This window comes from Rhinolophus ferrumequinum, chromosome 26, assembly GCF_004115265.2.
Source record: "Rhinolophus ferrumequinum isolate MPI-CBG mRhiFer1 chromosome 26, mRhiFer1_v1.p, whole genome shotgun sequence".
Classification (NCBI taxonomy): Eukaryota; Metazoa; Chordata; class Mammalia; order Chiroptera; family Rhinolophidae; genus Rhinolophus; species Rhinolophus ferrumequinum.
The window spans coordinates 25,696,607-25,713,853 of record NC_046309.1 but is presented as its reverse complement, the minus strand read 5'-3'; the positions used below and the strand labels follow the sequence as shown (position 1 = coordinate 25,713,853).

The window sequence follows — 17,247 nt, the reverse complement described above, 5'->3', positions numbered from 1 at the left end:
TAACAAGATCCTGGCTGAAAACGCCACCAAGCAGAGGAGCAGGCACGGTCACGTCGCCTGCCCCTGGGAGAGGCCCACCTCATGTCTCCCCGGCTCCATGGAGATTCCTTAGTAAGTTAACAGAGCTGAGAAGTGTCAACGTGAAGGTACATGTGCTGACTTTAAAGCTACCTCCTTTGAAAAAGAAATGTGATACCTAATGTGTTCAAGCTACACAAAAACTCCAATAAATGGGAGTACAGCTGTGACATTAACGCTATAGCTCTGGAAATCAACGTTGGTAGCCGTAGGTGTGGAGTATCTGGGCCAGGCTTCGGGCCCTGAGCCTCAGAGGCTGGTGCTAGGAGGGGACAGGTTAGCAACAGCAGAAGGAAGGGCGGAGGTTGCCAACAGGAGCTGGAGACCCCGCTGTCCGCCAATACCCGGCTCAGCCAGGCCTGGGGGACAGACCCCGGCTCCTTCCCGCTCACGCCCCGCCCCACCGTCTGGCTCCAAGCAGACTGTGTTGCCATCTGGTAGATCTTTCTGGGATGCTCATTTCAATCTGGCAATACCCATGTGAGGCAGCCAGTGTTCCGGGGTGCTCCGTGCCCCTCCCACTGCCGCCCTGAAGCGTCTGTGGTCTGATACCCTGCCAGGGCCCCCAACCCCATGGGGCACAGGGCCACAGCTGAGAGTGGGCATTGCTGGCTGTTGTGCTTCAGGTTAAGCCATTTGAGGGGTAAAGTGGTCTCCCAAGGCCGGGTGTTCATGCTTCCAGAGCATTAGGGGCTGCCAGGGACCCTGTAACTACAACAGACCTGGGCATGTGTGCTCACAGAATACAAAGGTCAGTCGGCACCCAGACTGATTTAGGGAGGCAGACCACTGAGGAAAATAACCCATTTGCTAAGCGTCAGAGTCACGTGCAGATTTTATCTTCATTGACGGAAACTCCAGTGAATTAGTCAAGATCTCCTGTTGTGTGGAGCTTTTTCAGATATTGCAGAAAATTAGTGGTATCATCCTGGACCTGAAAAGCTTCAGTTTATAATACGAATTTTGGGGGGAAGGGAATTTGTAAGGGGATTTGACCTGAACAGAGTCTCTCGTTTTGGGTAACTCGTGCCGTGCCTTCCCTTAAACACGTCAGACAGTCAAGAGTTTAGCACATTTTAGAATCACAGACGATCAATGCTCCAGCCAGCCCTAACGAAACTGAGTTTGAAGTTATCTTCACCTTTTACTTTCAATTTTTTCAAATAGTGGAGACTTCCTCTTTCAGAAGTAAAAGCAGATAAACAGTTTCACTCTCTCATTATCCGTTCCACAACAGTCACACCCACTGCCACTTGAAGTGGTTGCCAGAGTCTCCCTTACAAATTAGGGCAACTTATGCAGGTGTCTACATGGATATGCCTTGTCTCCTTGCTCTTTATCAGGAAGGATGCATTTCATTATACAAAGAAAGTCAGATCTAAACATCCCAAAAATAAAATAAAATGAACATTGCCTTTGGATGCTGAAATGATTTAGAATCCATCAAGCTGAGGCTGAGACAGACTAGTTTCATGTAATAAAGTGTCTAACTCTCTTGAATACTCGGTGTGTGGTCCTATTTGGGGTGGAGCATGGGGGTAATGGCTCTTTGCACAGATCCTTTCATCTCTCTTGGTCTCGGTTTCCCCAGACACAAACTGAGGGGAGCTGAGATGTCTTCTAAGATCCTTTCCATGTCTAATTACACCCATGGATTTATGATGTCACAATTCATCCAGCAGGAAGAAGGGCTAATGGCTTTGGGACCCCGTGACGGTCCCTTCACCTTCCCAGGAAGGCGTTCACAGCAAGCTTCCATGTAACTAAGATGGAACCCAGCTGCCCGGCCTTCCTGCTCCCTGCAGGCCCACCTAAGCTCAAAACAGCTCCTGTCACACTCCACTCGTCCCATCCTCTGCATCCATAGGCTAAAAAGAGGGAAGAGCCACTTTGGAAAAATTAGGCAACGAATTTTGTGGTTTGGAAGTGAGGGAAAAGAGATGAATGTTGTCATTTTGAGGAGGGCTGAGAGGCAAATATCACCGATGATAGTACTCCAGCAGGTTGTTTTATACAAGCCTCGGCCTAAAGGTCCTGCTGTAAAGCAAGGACAGAGAAATGGAAGGTCACAGGAGTGAAAACTGAGCAAGTGTTAGCAGTTTGGCCTCAGATGCTCATAATGAAACATCTCAGGAGTCAGTGTAGCTCTGTTAAGAGACCGCGTTTTGAACTAGAACCTAATTGTAGGTGGGATGAGAAGTAGCTTTGTGTATTTCACCTTTCTTTCATGTCATATACAGAGCGGGGCAGGCAGCCTCTCCATTTCTCCTGGATGTCATCTTCTAGCTCATGGCAGAAGCCAACCACAGCTTGCATACCGATGTTCCCATAATTATAGCGAGGCCCCTTAAATATAGTCTCCAAGTTACGATTTGCTTGCAATGTAATATATCAGGGTTACCAATTTTATAAGCAAGGCTATGTGTCATTTGTTTCAGGCTATGGTATTTTGTTGTCTCATAAGCATCGAATGAACACAATTACATATGACAGGTCTTTAAGATGTGTTTGAAGGGTGACGGGTACGAGTTGATACTCTTTTGCACAAGTGGCCAACTTTTTTCAGGCGTCTGCTTATGGTAGAGGCTGTCTAGGCAGGACTTAGCACTGGGAACCTCGCTGTCAGCATTTTGGTTCCCCTCTCTTGTCATCTCAGGAGTTTTCATTCTCAAAGCTGTTTCAGTTACAAAATTCCATGGGTCACGTGCATCATACCAGATAGGAATTTTATTCCCCCCTGTTTCGTTATCTGTACAGACACATTTTGTGATATTCCACTGTTTTCCTCCATCTTCACCCAACAGTTACAGAGTACTGCCAGACTGTCGATCTCCTCTTGAACTCCCTTCAGCCCCTAAGTGAGGAACAGGCCTCGTTCCCTGAAGGTCCTTTATATCGAGGGGGTGATGCAGAGCCATCACTTTCTGAGGCTTTGCTACTGCTGCACCAAAGGACCACCGTCCCGCCTTGTCACATCAGATTTTTCATAGAGCAATAAGTGCCTTGAAACACATGCATTTTAAACCTGAAGTTCATTGAAAGCCACCCTTCTCCAGGTAATTGCCAATGAGCCCTAGAGATGGTGGCTATGAAAATCACTTGATCAGGCAAAAGCCTTGCTTGGTCTGTTCAAGAATTAAAGCTAATTCAGTGGTAGTGGATTCTGCTTTCTTTACCCTCCAGAGAGAAGTATGGAATTTAACTGTGAGCATTTGTTGGAAAACACAGAGAAAGCTCCTTTGAGGCACTCTTTCTCCCTCTCGCTCTCGAGAGGAGCCATGTAGGTGGATGGGGACAGTGATCTGGGCCCCCGCCCCGTCCCCTCTCACAGCCTGTCACAACCAGGGAGAGATGTGCCCCAGATGCTGGAAGTGGAGAGAGGAGGGCACGCCCTGTGGGCAGCATGAGGCCTGCCCTGGGCCTTCTGCTGAGACAAAGGCCACGTGCCTTAGGAAACATGTGCCCGAGAGAAGTCGAAGGCCCAGTGTCCTTGCAGATCCGATGGAGTCCTTGCAGGAGGGAAGGTGGATGGTGACTTCGGCTGGGGTCATGTGGGAGCTGCCCAGTCGGCACTCTTCGGAGCCTTGCATGTGTGTACGTCCAGGGCCTCCAGGCAGTCCTGACAACGCACAGCACAGCACCAGTGGAACTTACACTCACACTTGGTCATCCTCGTGACGCGGGACGTGTCGTAGCCTCTCCCGCAGCACATGACTTCACAGCTGTCCATGCCTCGGGAGGTCAGGTTGCACACACGTCCTGCTGTACCCAGGGAGCCTGGAAGACAAGCCAAAGAGGGGTCACTGGAAAGGTGTAGGTAGACTGCATCTGGCCTCGGGAGGAGAAGAGTTACAAGGTCATCCTCCAGGACAGGCCCTGACCCCACCTCACCACAACCTGGGGCTGTGCCTTCAATTCTGAGGCCCACGGAGCATGTGCCACCCCTGGGGTCCAGCAGCAGGGAGCATCATGGGGTCGAGGGGCCACATCTGGGAGGGACGGATGTGAGTGAGCTTTGGATCTGCTTTGGGCCACCTGACTCCAGCGTTCCCACTTCCGAGTTAGACAAACTTTTCAGATTATCCTCACCTAGCTTTGGACTGATGGATCACTGAGTGGGCAAGGCCAGATCAGAATGAAAGCAGGATCTATCCCCTCTCCTGACCTGAAACCACATTAAGGAAGCAATGGCCAAAGTTAGCTGTCTCGGAATTCGTCGGGGTATGGAGCCCTCAGAAGAAGGGGATTCTGTCTCCCCAGACGGATTCCACTGGCTTATTAGAAAGTGGAGAGTGCTCTGGTTGCCGAAGGGGAGGTGTGGGTATCGGTTCTGTAAGACTTTGCGGATGGAGCCACGCCCAGGGTGGTTTGCTTCTGGGCTGAGGTCTGGAAGGCCATCTAGCTGTGTGCGAGATGCCTGGTGGAAGCCAAGATTCCAGGCTTTTGATGAACAAAATTGGCATAAAAAACTTGTTAAGAACAATCTGTGGAACATTGTCTTAGGTAATTAGAGTGATGTTTGCTAAGTGGCAATTCATATTTATTTATTTGTTTCTGAAAAAGAACCCCCAAGATAGGAAGCCCCTTAATTTGTTCCATTTCTGGAGAAGCACCCAAAATTCTTTCACAAGGTTATTGTCAGACAACAGAATCAAGGGTAGTGCACACTTTTAAGAGCATCTGCTCAGCTTACAATGATCCTTTCTGCTTCTTGCTTATGAACAGAGATGGGTGCCTGGTGGTCATAACTGAACAACATTTCCCTGTACTGTTGGTAGCAGGTGATTGGACCAGGGTGGGCACTGGGCCAATCAGGTGTATTTCCCTGCGGATTTGTGATTTTCATGGAGATAGTCTTGCCAAGTATAAACTCAGTAGCCAATGGCAGCCATGCACCACAATGAGGTTTGTAGAATAGGGGAGGTCCACAGAGAAACAAGAACAAGGCAGATGTACAGAGACAGAGAGGATAAGACCTGGGAAAAGAATGCTGCCCAGATCCTGGACTATTTTCTAGTCCTGCTTCCATCTCTCCCTGAGGTCGGGCTGCATTCCAAGCTTTGGGTTCCTAGAGACTCTGTATCCTTATAATAAATTTCCCCTTACAATAAAGCTTCAACCATTCCAGTTTCTATTACTTGCAATCGATAATCTTAAATAAAACTAGAAAAAGCTAAACTATTTGAAAAACACTTTATCAGAATGAAAAAGACAATGACTTAATTCATTTTCCACCCTCCATCATTTAGTTAGGAACTTCTGCCTCTTCAGAGCTCCTACAATGCCTCATGACTCTCTGTTTATCACCATCTGCACTGTGTTCCAATCATCTATATAAATGTCATGTTGCCCTGACTGTCAAGAATGACCAAAGCAGCCAGGTTCAAGCATGGTGTGGGGTCACGGAGAGGAGAGGGAGGGACAGAACATGCTCTGCGTGTCCGGGCCACCGACAGCAGGAAGACAGGCAGGGGATTTCACGTGGACAGGAAGGATGGCAGAGGGCCGGGGTGAGGGTGGCGGGCGGGTCAGCCAGGGGTGGCCCTGAGCCTGCGTCGTGCTGAGGAGGCAAAAAGGGTCAGAAGAGGCAGCATCCATCAGGAGTGTGCTCAGAATTACTGATTGTGCACAAAGGACTCTGTGCCAAATGCGGCAGCACATCCATTTATTTAATTCCATAAACAGTGAACACAAACTCATGTAAGACACTATGCTGGCTGCTTGGAGACTTGGGTAGTGGTGGTGGGGAAATAAAGTAATTAGGATTCGGTTGCTATTCTCAGGGAACTCAGAAAACAATGAAGAAACAAACATGTAAAGCAATATTTCCACTACTTCAAGAACAGTCCATTTGCTGAAAACTTACTATAACCTACAGTAGACTTTGACGCAAAGCCACTGTTTAACCTACCACTGTAGATGAAGCTCAAAGGTGATACAGTGAGGTTATTTAGGGCTGGAACAAATCAGGGTTCAAATCCCAGCTTTGTCATGTACCGCTGTGCGATCTTGGGCAAGTTACTTAATCTCATTAAGCTTCAGTTTTCTCCCATGCAAAATTGGGGCAAATACGGTCCCTTCCTCATAGGGCTGTAGTGAGGATGGAATGTGAAAGTGCCTGGTATAAGTGCTCAATAAATGTTAAGCATTCATTCACTTACCATGAGTTTATTGAGTGCCTGCTGTGTGTTAGACATAGTTCTGGAGCTCGGGACATATCAGTGAACAAAACAAAGTATTGTCCCAAGAAGCTTATGTTCTAGAGGAAATGAGCCAAGCATATTATAATAATATATTCATTGACCTTAATACTAATAGTAGCAAACAGAATCAGAAAAGGAGCTGGTAACAGCATGGTTTTATGGAGGAGGTAGCATTCAAGATATGACATGAAGAATGAATAGGTTTACAGGAGAAAATGGGCTGACAGGTATTCCAGACAAGAGAGAACTTCCCTCTCTTGAGGGTAAATGGGACCAAATATATGGTAATGGAAGGAGAACTGACTCCGGGTGGTGAACACACAATGGGATTTATAGATGATGTAGTACAGAATTGTACACCTGAAACCTATGTAACTTTACTAACCATTGTCAGCCCAATAAACTTTAATTTAAAACAAAAATAGAGAGAGAGAGAGAGAAAACCTCCCTGCAGAAATTCAGAGGTCAAGTTCACGAAACTGCAGATCCATTGTGGCTGAGACACGAGTGTGTTTTAGGCAAAGAACATGGAAAGGGAGGTTAGAGCAACAGGTTAAAAAGTCTTGCTGTCTTGCTACAGTTTGGATTTCATCCCATGGTGCATGGTGAGCTAGTTCAGATTTTTAATCGGGGAAAATCCTGTTGGAATGATAAGTCTGGAAGAGTGGCTTGGGGCTTAGTCCAGGCAAGAGATAATGAGTGGAGACAGAGGTAGGACAAACGCACAATGGGTTAAAGAGGGAGAATCACTAGGATTTGGTGACTCACTGATTAGGGGACGGGTGGTGGGGGACATGAAGTAAGAAAAGACTGAACATTGTTAATTTGGCTCAACAATACGGAGGTAACTGGTACCCTTTGATGAGAGCAGCTTCTGCGGAACGACAAGGATGGAAGCAGTGGACTGAAAAGTGAGTGAGCAGAAAGGACAGGTGGACACTGAGTGGAGGCAGTTTTCAAGAAGCTTGGTGATGGAGTGGATGAAAGAGCATAGCTGCAAGGACTGATGAGGTGAGACTTAACATGGGACTTTTAAGGTTACTTTAGACCATTAAGTTTGTCAACATCTTGTTATATAGCAGGAGATCTGACACATTATGTAGGCTTTCATTTATATAAAGTACAAAAGTGGGAAAAACTAGTATATGCTCTTAGACGTCAGGGTAGTGATTTCTCTTGGGTGGGGGTTAGTGAAAAGAGGCATGAAGGAGGCTTTTGGAATATTGGTCCTTTCGGGTTCTTGATCAGGGAATGTCATATGGGTGTGCACATTTGAGACCATTCTCCGAGTTGTACACATGTGATATGTGCACTTTGCTGCATGCATTTTACATTTCAATAACAAGAAGAAGAGGAGAAGGGGGGAGAGGGCGGCCACATTTGCAAAGACCTGGAAATGTGTGAGGAGCAGAAAGGTGTAGAGCATGGCTGGGATGTGACGTTCAAAGGAGAAGGAGAGCTGCTGAGGTGGGGAAAAGCTGCACGGTGAAAGGCCTTGTGGGATAGGTGAAGGGGTTACATTCTAACCCAAGGCCACCGCAATGCTATTCAGAGTTTTTACACAAAAGGGCAACATGATTTGATTTGTGTTTGAGAAGAATCACTATGGGTGCCGGGGTCAAATGGATGGAAGGGGGCCCGAGTAAAGGCAAAGAGACAAGTCAGAGACCATAAAGTGCTCCGGGCAGGACGCGGCATGGACGGGATAGAGACGATGGTCATGGGAGTGGGAGAGGCTAACAGGCTCGAGAGAAGTTAAGGTGGCACCTTCAGGGTGTGGTGACCGATTGGACGGATGGCAGAGAGGATGACAGGAGTCAAGAAGTACTCAAGCCAGCCAGGTGTCTGGCTTGAGTGACTGATGACACTCACGGAGGTGGGGACCACCTGGGGAGGAGCAGGCTTTGAGAGAAGGTTTGGTTTTGAACATGTTCGCTTTGCTGTCACTGGGTGTCATCCACGTAGACATGCTCACTGCAAAGGCTCTCTGGGACTCAGGGGAGAGATCAGGACGGAGATGCAGGTGAGGACATCTTTTGCCCAGAAGTGGTGGCTGAAGCCATGGGTGTGAATGAGACCCCCAGTGGTTGCAAAAAGCACTCTCACCTGCCATCCAAGAGGTGGCTGAATTTTCACCTTTTTGTGTTTTTTTCATAAGCCCTCCACAGCAATAACATTCTTCATTTCTACTGAAATGCATTATCGAAATATGAGTACATTCCCGCCAATTAGAATTCTTTCCCCCACTTGGGGCTGGGGGACCAGGGTGCGAAGATAGAGGTCTCATTCCTGAATCAGGCTGTGGGCCTTTTACCGACACTGAACCCAGTGGTCTCTGCCCAGTGGCTAGAAGCCTGCGGAGATCTGAATGGTGGCTTCACTCAGCCATGAGCCATGGTCATGGTGGTGTTTGTCCCCCAAATGCAGAAAACAGAAGAGTAGGATTGCTCAGTGAAGTGGCCTCAACCTCATCAAAGTTCTGGGAGGAGCAGACAAAGCGACGGCCACTGACAAGAGCTTAATTCACCCCGAAGTCGTTTCAATAAAGGAGACAAAGTCTCCGGCCGTGAGCTGTCAGTAGTTCCACGTTCAGTTACAGATGCAGGAAAACATGACTAATCTGAACACAGCACTCCCACTGGCTGCCCTAACGGCACAAAGAGGCCCAGAAGCAGGACGGTCAGAGGGCTACGTGAAGGTAGAGAGCCACTGATGTGAGGACAGAGGGGAGCTGCAGCCTGGAGCTATAGGGGGCCCCTCTGAGGTATCAGTGGCACCCAGGAACGGGCCACCCGAGAGGGCAGCACAGCTCTGAAGTCCAGGGAGAGGATAAGCTGTGAAGCAATGGACTACGAGTTGGCCCTGCTGTGGGGTTTGGATCTCATTAGGCTAATGGCAGACTGTAGGGCACAGGGCAGCTCTGACACTGGCTGTCATTGGAGCAGAATATACAGCCATTTCATCAAAACCCCGCAAGAGCATTTCCAGAGTGCAGAGCTTTACAAAATGTGTTGGTATTGCTTTCCTTTATTGGAATTATAACAAGGACTCATTATTATTGGTAGCAATAGGGTTATACTGTCTCAGGATCCTTCCATTAGTTGTTCCAAAACTAAACCATCACCACTATTCTTAAAATAAAAGAATCAAGACTATGCATTTGTGCGTGTATGCGTGTGCGTGTGTGTGCATGTGTTTGTGCGTGTGTGCGTGTGTGCACATGTGCGTGTGTGTATATGTGTGTATGGTGTGTGGATATGCATGCATGTGTGTGCATGTGTGCGCGAGTGTGTGTGTGTATGTGCATGTGTGTGGTGTGTGATGTGCATGTGTGCACGTGTGCACGTGCGTGTACACGTGAGCGTGTGTGCGTACGTGTGTGTGTGAGCATGTGTGCACATGTTTGCATGTGTGTGCGCGTGGGCACACATGTGTGTGCATGTGCATGTGCGTGTGTGTGCGTGTGCGTTTGTGTGTGCTCTTTATGAAAGGGAGCCACTGAATTTTATGATCTGCCCACTTGTTTAGTTTTGAACATTTGGGACATATATTTTCAGATCTTTTTTCTAAATAATATACCAACTTGTTATGAGTCCTTCACCCCTGCCTGGGCCGCAACAAGAGCTCCTGAGAAACAAAGCAGTCACACCCATCAGCCCTGAGTCCAGAAGGGACAGTTTTCACCTTTTCAAAGCCCAATAGAGCTGAGGTATATCCATCCTTTCTTTTCATCTTCTTTACCCCCCCCCCATTCTCCTTCTTTCTTCCTTCTCTACCTTCTTTTTCATCCTTTCTCTTCTTTCTGTTTGTAATTGGGGCCAATCGGTATTGGAGCACCGACATGGACGAGACCCTGTGATAAGCATTATCTCATTTAATTCTCACTTATAAAATAGGTATTACTATTGTCACCATTTTGGAAATGAGGAAATGGAGGGTCAGGGAGCTTGGGAAACTTGCCCACGGTCACACAGCCGGCAGGTTGGCACGGTCAGGATCGGAATCCATCCTTGTCTGACTCCAGAGCTGGAGCTCGTGGCCATGGTGATATTCGGTCTCTCAGCAGAGCTCCGCCTGCTGCCCTGCCAGCCCCAGGACAGGACCAGTGCTTAGCACATTGCCTGCTCTTTCCCTTCATTATTATATCAAACGAAGAACTTGCAAAGGTCCTGATAGGTAACTGTTTTAGAGAGGAATTTTTTCTCCAGTGCATGATATGCCATAGACAATCGAGACACCTAAAGTTACGTGAGAAAGCGAACAAGACAAGTTAACATGGTCTCAGTAGCTTACACTGCCTTTTTCCTGCGCTGATATTCCTGTCACATTTTTGAAGAATGAGACTAATTACTTTCAATGCCAAGGTGACAGCTCCAAATGTGTGCCCTCAAGGTGGCTTGACCGTGTCACTAATGTGGCCACAGCCGAAGACTTTGGGAAGAACCGTCTCCAAGCAGAACTTTCTGGTTCAGGAAAACCCACAGTACTAATTTGTATCTCACCAGAACTGGAATGACATCGCCTGATCACTTATCCTCCTGTCCTCCAGATTTCATTCTAAGATTCTCTGAGCCATTTCAAAAACCAGTGATCTTTATATAGGTCAAATATTTGCGTTGTATGGTATCTACCAAAAGCATGTATGGCTGGCTCTAAAAATATTTCCAAGGAGGAATTTTAAAAATACTGTTGAGTAATGGCCCTATCATTTGTCTCCCAAAGTGACATGTTAAAAGATAAACACATATTTAGATGTTTCACGTTTAATATGTTTATGTAAAAAATCACTTGTATTGCTTAAAAATGTTATCTCTTACTGCACTTTGATTTACTCAGTTCACTTAAGAAAAGTGACAAGTTGGAAGCTCTTTTCTCTGACATCCTTTTGCTTTATGTTTGTGAAGTGTGTGCAGATGTGCGGTCTGCCTGGGTACACATCGCAGTGCCCAGACAGAGTGCTGCAGACTCCGGTTCAGCAAGCCCAACCTTCTCCTGTCATCTTCACACCACACTGTTATGACGTCATTGCCTAGACTCGGAGTCTGTAAGATCCAGGCAGCCTGTAACGTCTATGCCATAGGAAGGTGAAGGTTCCAGCCACAGCTGCCCGTCTCCTCCCCTTAGGTGCTGTCCTCACCCAACTTGCACAAAAGCTCACACAGTCACAGGAAAAAGGAGGATGAAGAATCAGAATTTCTAAATTCACGCAAGTTTGGGACCACATAATGCAATTTCTGTAGGCAATGCTGAGGAAACTTTACAGAATGAAGCATCCCATCCCCTGAGCTATAAAATTAATAATGGAGTCAGGGTTCCCAGGGCAAAAACATTTCTGTCTCCACCGACATGCATCTTCCTGACAGCAGAGGAGGACGGAGGGCTGTTGCTAATAGTTCCCAGACCCACACCTCCGGGACCTGGAGGAAGGGCGCTGTCTTGCGCGCTCTCTCTCTGTGGATGGGCCTGTGTCTTTGGAAATTCCTGCCACTCCAGGCTGACAGAAGCCCATATGTTGACCATTAGGGCCTAAAGCAAGATTCACTTAAGCCCGTCATCCAATAGGCTGTTTCTCCTCTGCTTGACTTACACGTTGTCATTAATGACACAGATTTATCGAGGGAAGAAAAGAATGCTAAAGAGCAAATGTTAGAGACCTCACATCCATCTAGTTGCTTGGCTTGCCCCTTCCTTGCATTAAGAACTGCAAAGCTAAAGCTGGGAAAGCCAATGTCTCTACTTATCTCCGATGGTCTTATTCAATGTTTTTGTAAAACTAGGAAAAGTTTGACTGGCACAGGAAAGCACGTCCCATTAAATTAGCAAAACCCCGTCACAGAATTCAAGTTGTTGAGGTGTCTTCAAGGCTTTCCATATCTGGCACTAACTAGCCTAGTCACCTTTATTCCCTGCTGCTGCCCAGCTGGACCCTGTAATCAGGCCATCTCCTCACTGTCCCACTGAAGTGACTTTCTGATATCACAGACCTGTACACTGTTCATAGGAGTTACTCTCAGCTGCTGCTCTGGACTTTTATCTCCCTCCTTTAGATTGAAAATCTTCCCATCCTTCAAGATTCAGGCCTACTACCCTCCACAGATCTCTGCCTGTCTGCTCCAAGGACAGCTGACTTCCTTCTTAGGTCCTCTAACATGTCATGCAATAGGGCTCATATGCTGTTTTGAAATGTTTGTTGATTTCTCATGTATCTTGTCTCCCCAAGGACAGGGGTTAGGTTTTATATTTCTTCTATATACTGCATTGTGCTGAGGTGGCCAACATATATTTCCTGACTCATTAAATATTAAATTTAAAGCAATTTGTTAAAAGTTAAGATCAGCCTTCCCTTGACAAATGAGAGCACATTTCTTCACAGAGCAGTCATCTACTCTTTGGGCACTAAGGTGAGAGCAGACTAGCTAAAAGCCTGCTTCTATTCAAATTATCTCACTTGATATGTAGAGCACAAATACAATAAGTGTGGCCATTTTTAAATGATAGAAATTCAAAATGGCAACTTAGTTTTTGGCATCAAATTCAAGTTCTGTTATTGCAAACAGAGTAAAATTAATTAACAATTTATCATTCATTGATTGAATCATAGGAACCTTAGGAATTCCTAGGTGGAACACATATCTTAAGAGACCCAGAGAAGTAAACTTGTCCATGGTAACCCAATTAGTTTCAGTAGAAATAGCACTAGGCAGCATTAGGTGGCCCCAAAGTTCCCTAGTGCAGGATGTTTCACAAGGAATGTGAAATATGCATATTTTAAAGAGCAGATTTACCCACATCAGCACCAAATAGGTTTCATGGGAAAAACTTAGGTGAATTAAGCAAATACATCACTTTAAAGTAATTTGACATCATTCTTTTGTTTGCAACACATCAATATGGTAATTAGAAATGACTTTTTCTCTGTTTCCACAAAAAAGATACCTATTTGATAAAGTCTTTGTTGTTAGTAGTTGAAATAACATCAGAATTCAAAATAAAATGAAAATTTTGTTTCTATTTTTTTTTGAAATTTTCTTTGTTTCGAAAGTTTTTTTTTATTTTAATTTTCACAAATTCAATCGGATTGCCACTTTCAATTAATTCAAATTATGGCACTTTTTAGTATATTTTTAGAGTATAGTAATTCTAGCAAGCCTATATTCTGAAAAGTAACGCAGAATTACAGATCATGTTTATAACAAAATAGAATTGGATGTAAAAATATTTTCACACATGTTAACCATGAAAATAGGTGAACTACCCAGTAATCCCACTGAAAAAGTCCTCCCAAAGAATCAAAGAATTGAGTATTTGGTGGCTGCTAAAAGCAATAGCGATGGTCTGCTGTTGCACTGGAGAGGTGTTATCTCACCCAGGGAAATGGGCAACCAGTGACATCTTCAGCTCTGTCAATGCTCCACTAATGCATTTGAATATGAGGGAAAATTCCACTTAGCACTTAAGCTTCAACAGGAATTTTCATAAGCTGTGTATTACAATCAGTGATGAGAGAAGACCTGCTTAGTAATTACCTCTTGAAGAAATCAAGTTATGTTTAAGCTATGACACTGCACCCACATAACTAAGAATTGAGCTAATGTGATGAATGCACTTTATGTTGTTTATTTCTTGCCATTCAATTCAATTCAACCCATGTTTATGTGGTAGTTGCTGGGGATCCACTGGTAAACAGACAGATATAGTTCCTGCCATTATGGAATCAGAGTCCAGTGGGACAGACCGGTAACAAACAAATATTTAAAGAAATTAACTTGTGGCACATGCTTTGAATGAAAGAACAAGGTTTTCTGAGATGGAGAAGCAGATAGATCCTTGATACACTCTAAGAGGACCGGTGATGGACCAGATGTGGAAATGAGAAAGTCACGTAACAACTGACTTGCAGGTTTTTGGCTTGAACCATGGAGTGGATGGCTGCGCTGTTTTGTGGGAAGGGGAAGCCGGAGGAAAACAGGTTTCGGAAGTGGGACAAATCAAGCGCTCAGCTGTGAACAGAAGCAGGTTGATAGAAATGGGAGCAATCCGAGTGGAGCTGTTTGGCAGGAAGTTGGATTCAAGACGAGGGGAGAGGCCACAGAGGAAGACTGAAAACAGCAGTTAAATGGAAGAGATCGCCCAGGGAGTCAGTACAGAGAGAAGTGAGCCAGGACAGAATCCTGAAGATCTTCAGACTTTAGAAGTAGAAGAGGAGGAACTAGCAACTGAAATTGAGAAAGACCAGCTATTGGGGCAGGACGAAACTCAGGAGAATGTGCTACTTACAGAGAACAAGGAAACAGAGTGTTTTAGGAAGGAAGGACAGGCCAACTGCGTTATATGCCACATAAGAGTTCGAAAAGACGGTCCACTGGATAATAATTAATATTAATTTTATAAGATAATCAATTAATTTCCTATGAAAATGGTGACTTATAAGCCTCAAAAATATGTTTTTCATATTGTTCTCTTCTGGTCTAGCTGTCTTAGCAATTTTTATATATCAACTCATGAATGTCTATAATAAGTTTCAAAGCAGAAAGAGTAACTTTTTCAAAATGACAAATGGAAGGTAAGACCTTGTAATAGAGCAATGGAGTGAGGACTGAAATCTAAGAAATCTAAAGCCACTTTCCTTTCCGGACTTGAGGGCTGGGTCCCATCGTCTGCCAACCTGGCTCATGTACGGAGACCCAGCTCGTCTTCCCCTCTTTGCATTCCGGGAGCTTATCATAGTGTTTGGCATAGAGAAGGGGCTCAATAAACATCTGTGCTGGGAAGAAACAAGGGACTGAAGATGTACTGGTGGGAACTGTACGTTTAGTATCAACATCATCCATTGCTATTTGCTCACACGTCGCTGCCTTGTTTCCAACCAGGCCGCAGTCACAGCGTGCAGAGGTTCTGCAAACCTGGCCCCACACCGCAGGGCTTGTCTAGAGCACCAATCTCTGTAAACCATGGTTGGGATTGTGTTCCCATGGGTTCTGAGCTGTTTGCCAAACATGATTTTCATGGAAAAAACCCGTGATACCTGAGCGCTTACACCATTCACAGCCTGCAGCTGTCAGCCAGGTATTGGGCTTTCAACAGGCAACAAGTTAAACAACTGCTGGACTCCATTTGTTTTCTGAACTTGACTGGAGAAGGGGTGGAGAGTTGCTTGTTTCCTCCAGTTGATGAGGAGACCTCAGGGTGACCTCTGGCACAGGTCAGGGCTTTTACATCATAACCAGTGAAAGTGGCCTGTGATTAGGTGCAGACACTCCTCTGGAGAGGATAGCAGCATTCCTTCGTTAGAGATGAACCTATCTCTAACTTAAGGGTTTCTTTGATTTATGGCTGCTGGGGCAATAAGCAGAGTAGATAACCACAGAGCTGCCAGAATAGCCATCCCAGAAAGCCCGGCTTCCTACAGCTAGCTCCAATTTGGCCTGTGGAGTGTCACATGCACAGTGTCACATGGTTGTATGGACTCTTCGAATCTGCAGAGTATTTATAGTTGAATATCAGAGCATTCTCTTTCTTCAACTGAAGACTAAAGGAAAATATCTTTTGTTGTTGTTGCCATAAGAATTTCTTCCTTCATTGTTTTTTGAGCTTATCATTTCTTAAGAACAATGAACATTAACACTCTTGAAACTTTGAAGGGCTTGTAGTTGAATGGGCATCAAGGCAACCTGAGCCAAACATGGGTCAAGGTTGGGTCTGACCACTTTCTACCCCCTAGTGGCGGACACCTCATCCCGTTATGTTCTCATGTCCTCATGCTGCCTCTTTAGGACACAGATCTCCCCTCCCTCCCAAATTTCAGGAAGTAAAGTAGTGCAATGAGAGAAGTAAGGGTTTCTCTTTTGATTTGTATTTATTTTGTTTGGTTTACTGCTTACGGATCACAAAATCTTGGGCAAGTTAAGGAGCTTCTTAGAGCCTCAGTTTCCTTCTCTATAAGTAGAGGGTATTGCTGTGAAGATTCAGAGAAAATGCACAGAAGGTGCCTGACTCTTAATAGGAATTCACCCAATCGTCCCATCGTCCACCTGGGGTGGGGTTCTGTCCTCACCCAGGAGGACCTCAGGGTCTTGACTCACCCTTCTGCAATTTTCATCGAAATGTGTCCTGGTTTCATTACGTCAGGACTTCATTACAAGGCTGACTTGAGAACCTCAGTCAAACTAATTCCAGGGGAAGCTTTGATGGCTGAAATCATTTTAATGTGCTTATTCACAGTAAAAGAGGGTTTCTGAGAATGCAGGGTTTAAATGTGAAAGAATACCCTCTATACTGGGCAAGCCAAGGTAGGGTATATTTTTGGGGTGACATTTATTTAGAGACCCTCAAATAAAGAACTTTTTTTCCTTTGTAAGAGATCAGGTATCCCTTCAAAATAATTTCTCCCTGGATTTTTTCTAACCGAATACTTATGGAAAAATCTGGAATCCTGGATTACCTAAAACGTTGGTTTTTCAAACTTTGATTTGTTTAAGTTTGAAATACATATAGAATCTCAGGCCCAAACCCCTGAGATTTTGTTCCATGGGGTCCTCATTTTGGCAAATAGTAGACTAGCCATGTAGACTTGATGCACTCCACAAACTGAACAGACAAAATAAGCCAGCTCACATCAGGCAAATCCTGAGTTAATGTGAACAGGAAACAGATGCCGACTAGCGAGAGAAAAGGCAGTCAGTTCAAGTATCTATCGACAATATTCAATCTGCTTACCACCATTGCTTTTCCAGTGCTGGCAAGTAGAAGGTGCCCAATAAGTTGAGTATTAAATGTGCATGACATAAAAAAAAAAAAGAAACAATATGACCACAACAAAGCAGATTTGGTGGTATGAGTTGTACTCTAGGGGAACATTATGTCCATTTTAATAGAGAAAATGAAAAAGAATATATATAATTTGCTTTAAAATGTACTACAAACTTCTGACTTATTTTAGAGCCTGGATACTCTGATGGTAACCCAT

General features: G+C 45.2%; 1 protein-coding gene across 1 annotated transcript in view; it reads right to left on the bottom strand.

The window, feature by feature from the left end:
* Positions 1–1,136: 1,136 nt before the first annotated feature.
* Positions 1,137–17,247, bottom strand: part of WNT2 (Wnt family member 2) — a 49,855-nt gene continuing 33,744 nt past the window's right edge. The window contains exon 5 of the mRNA XM_033098691.1: positions 1,137–3,855. Within this exon, the coding sequence (XP_032954582.1) occupies positions 3,626–3,855 (230 nt within the window). The 3' untranslated portion in view covers positions 1,137–3,625. The remainder of the gene's footprint in view (positions 3,856–17,247) is intronic.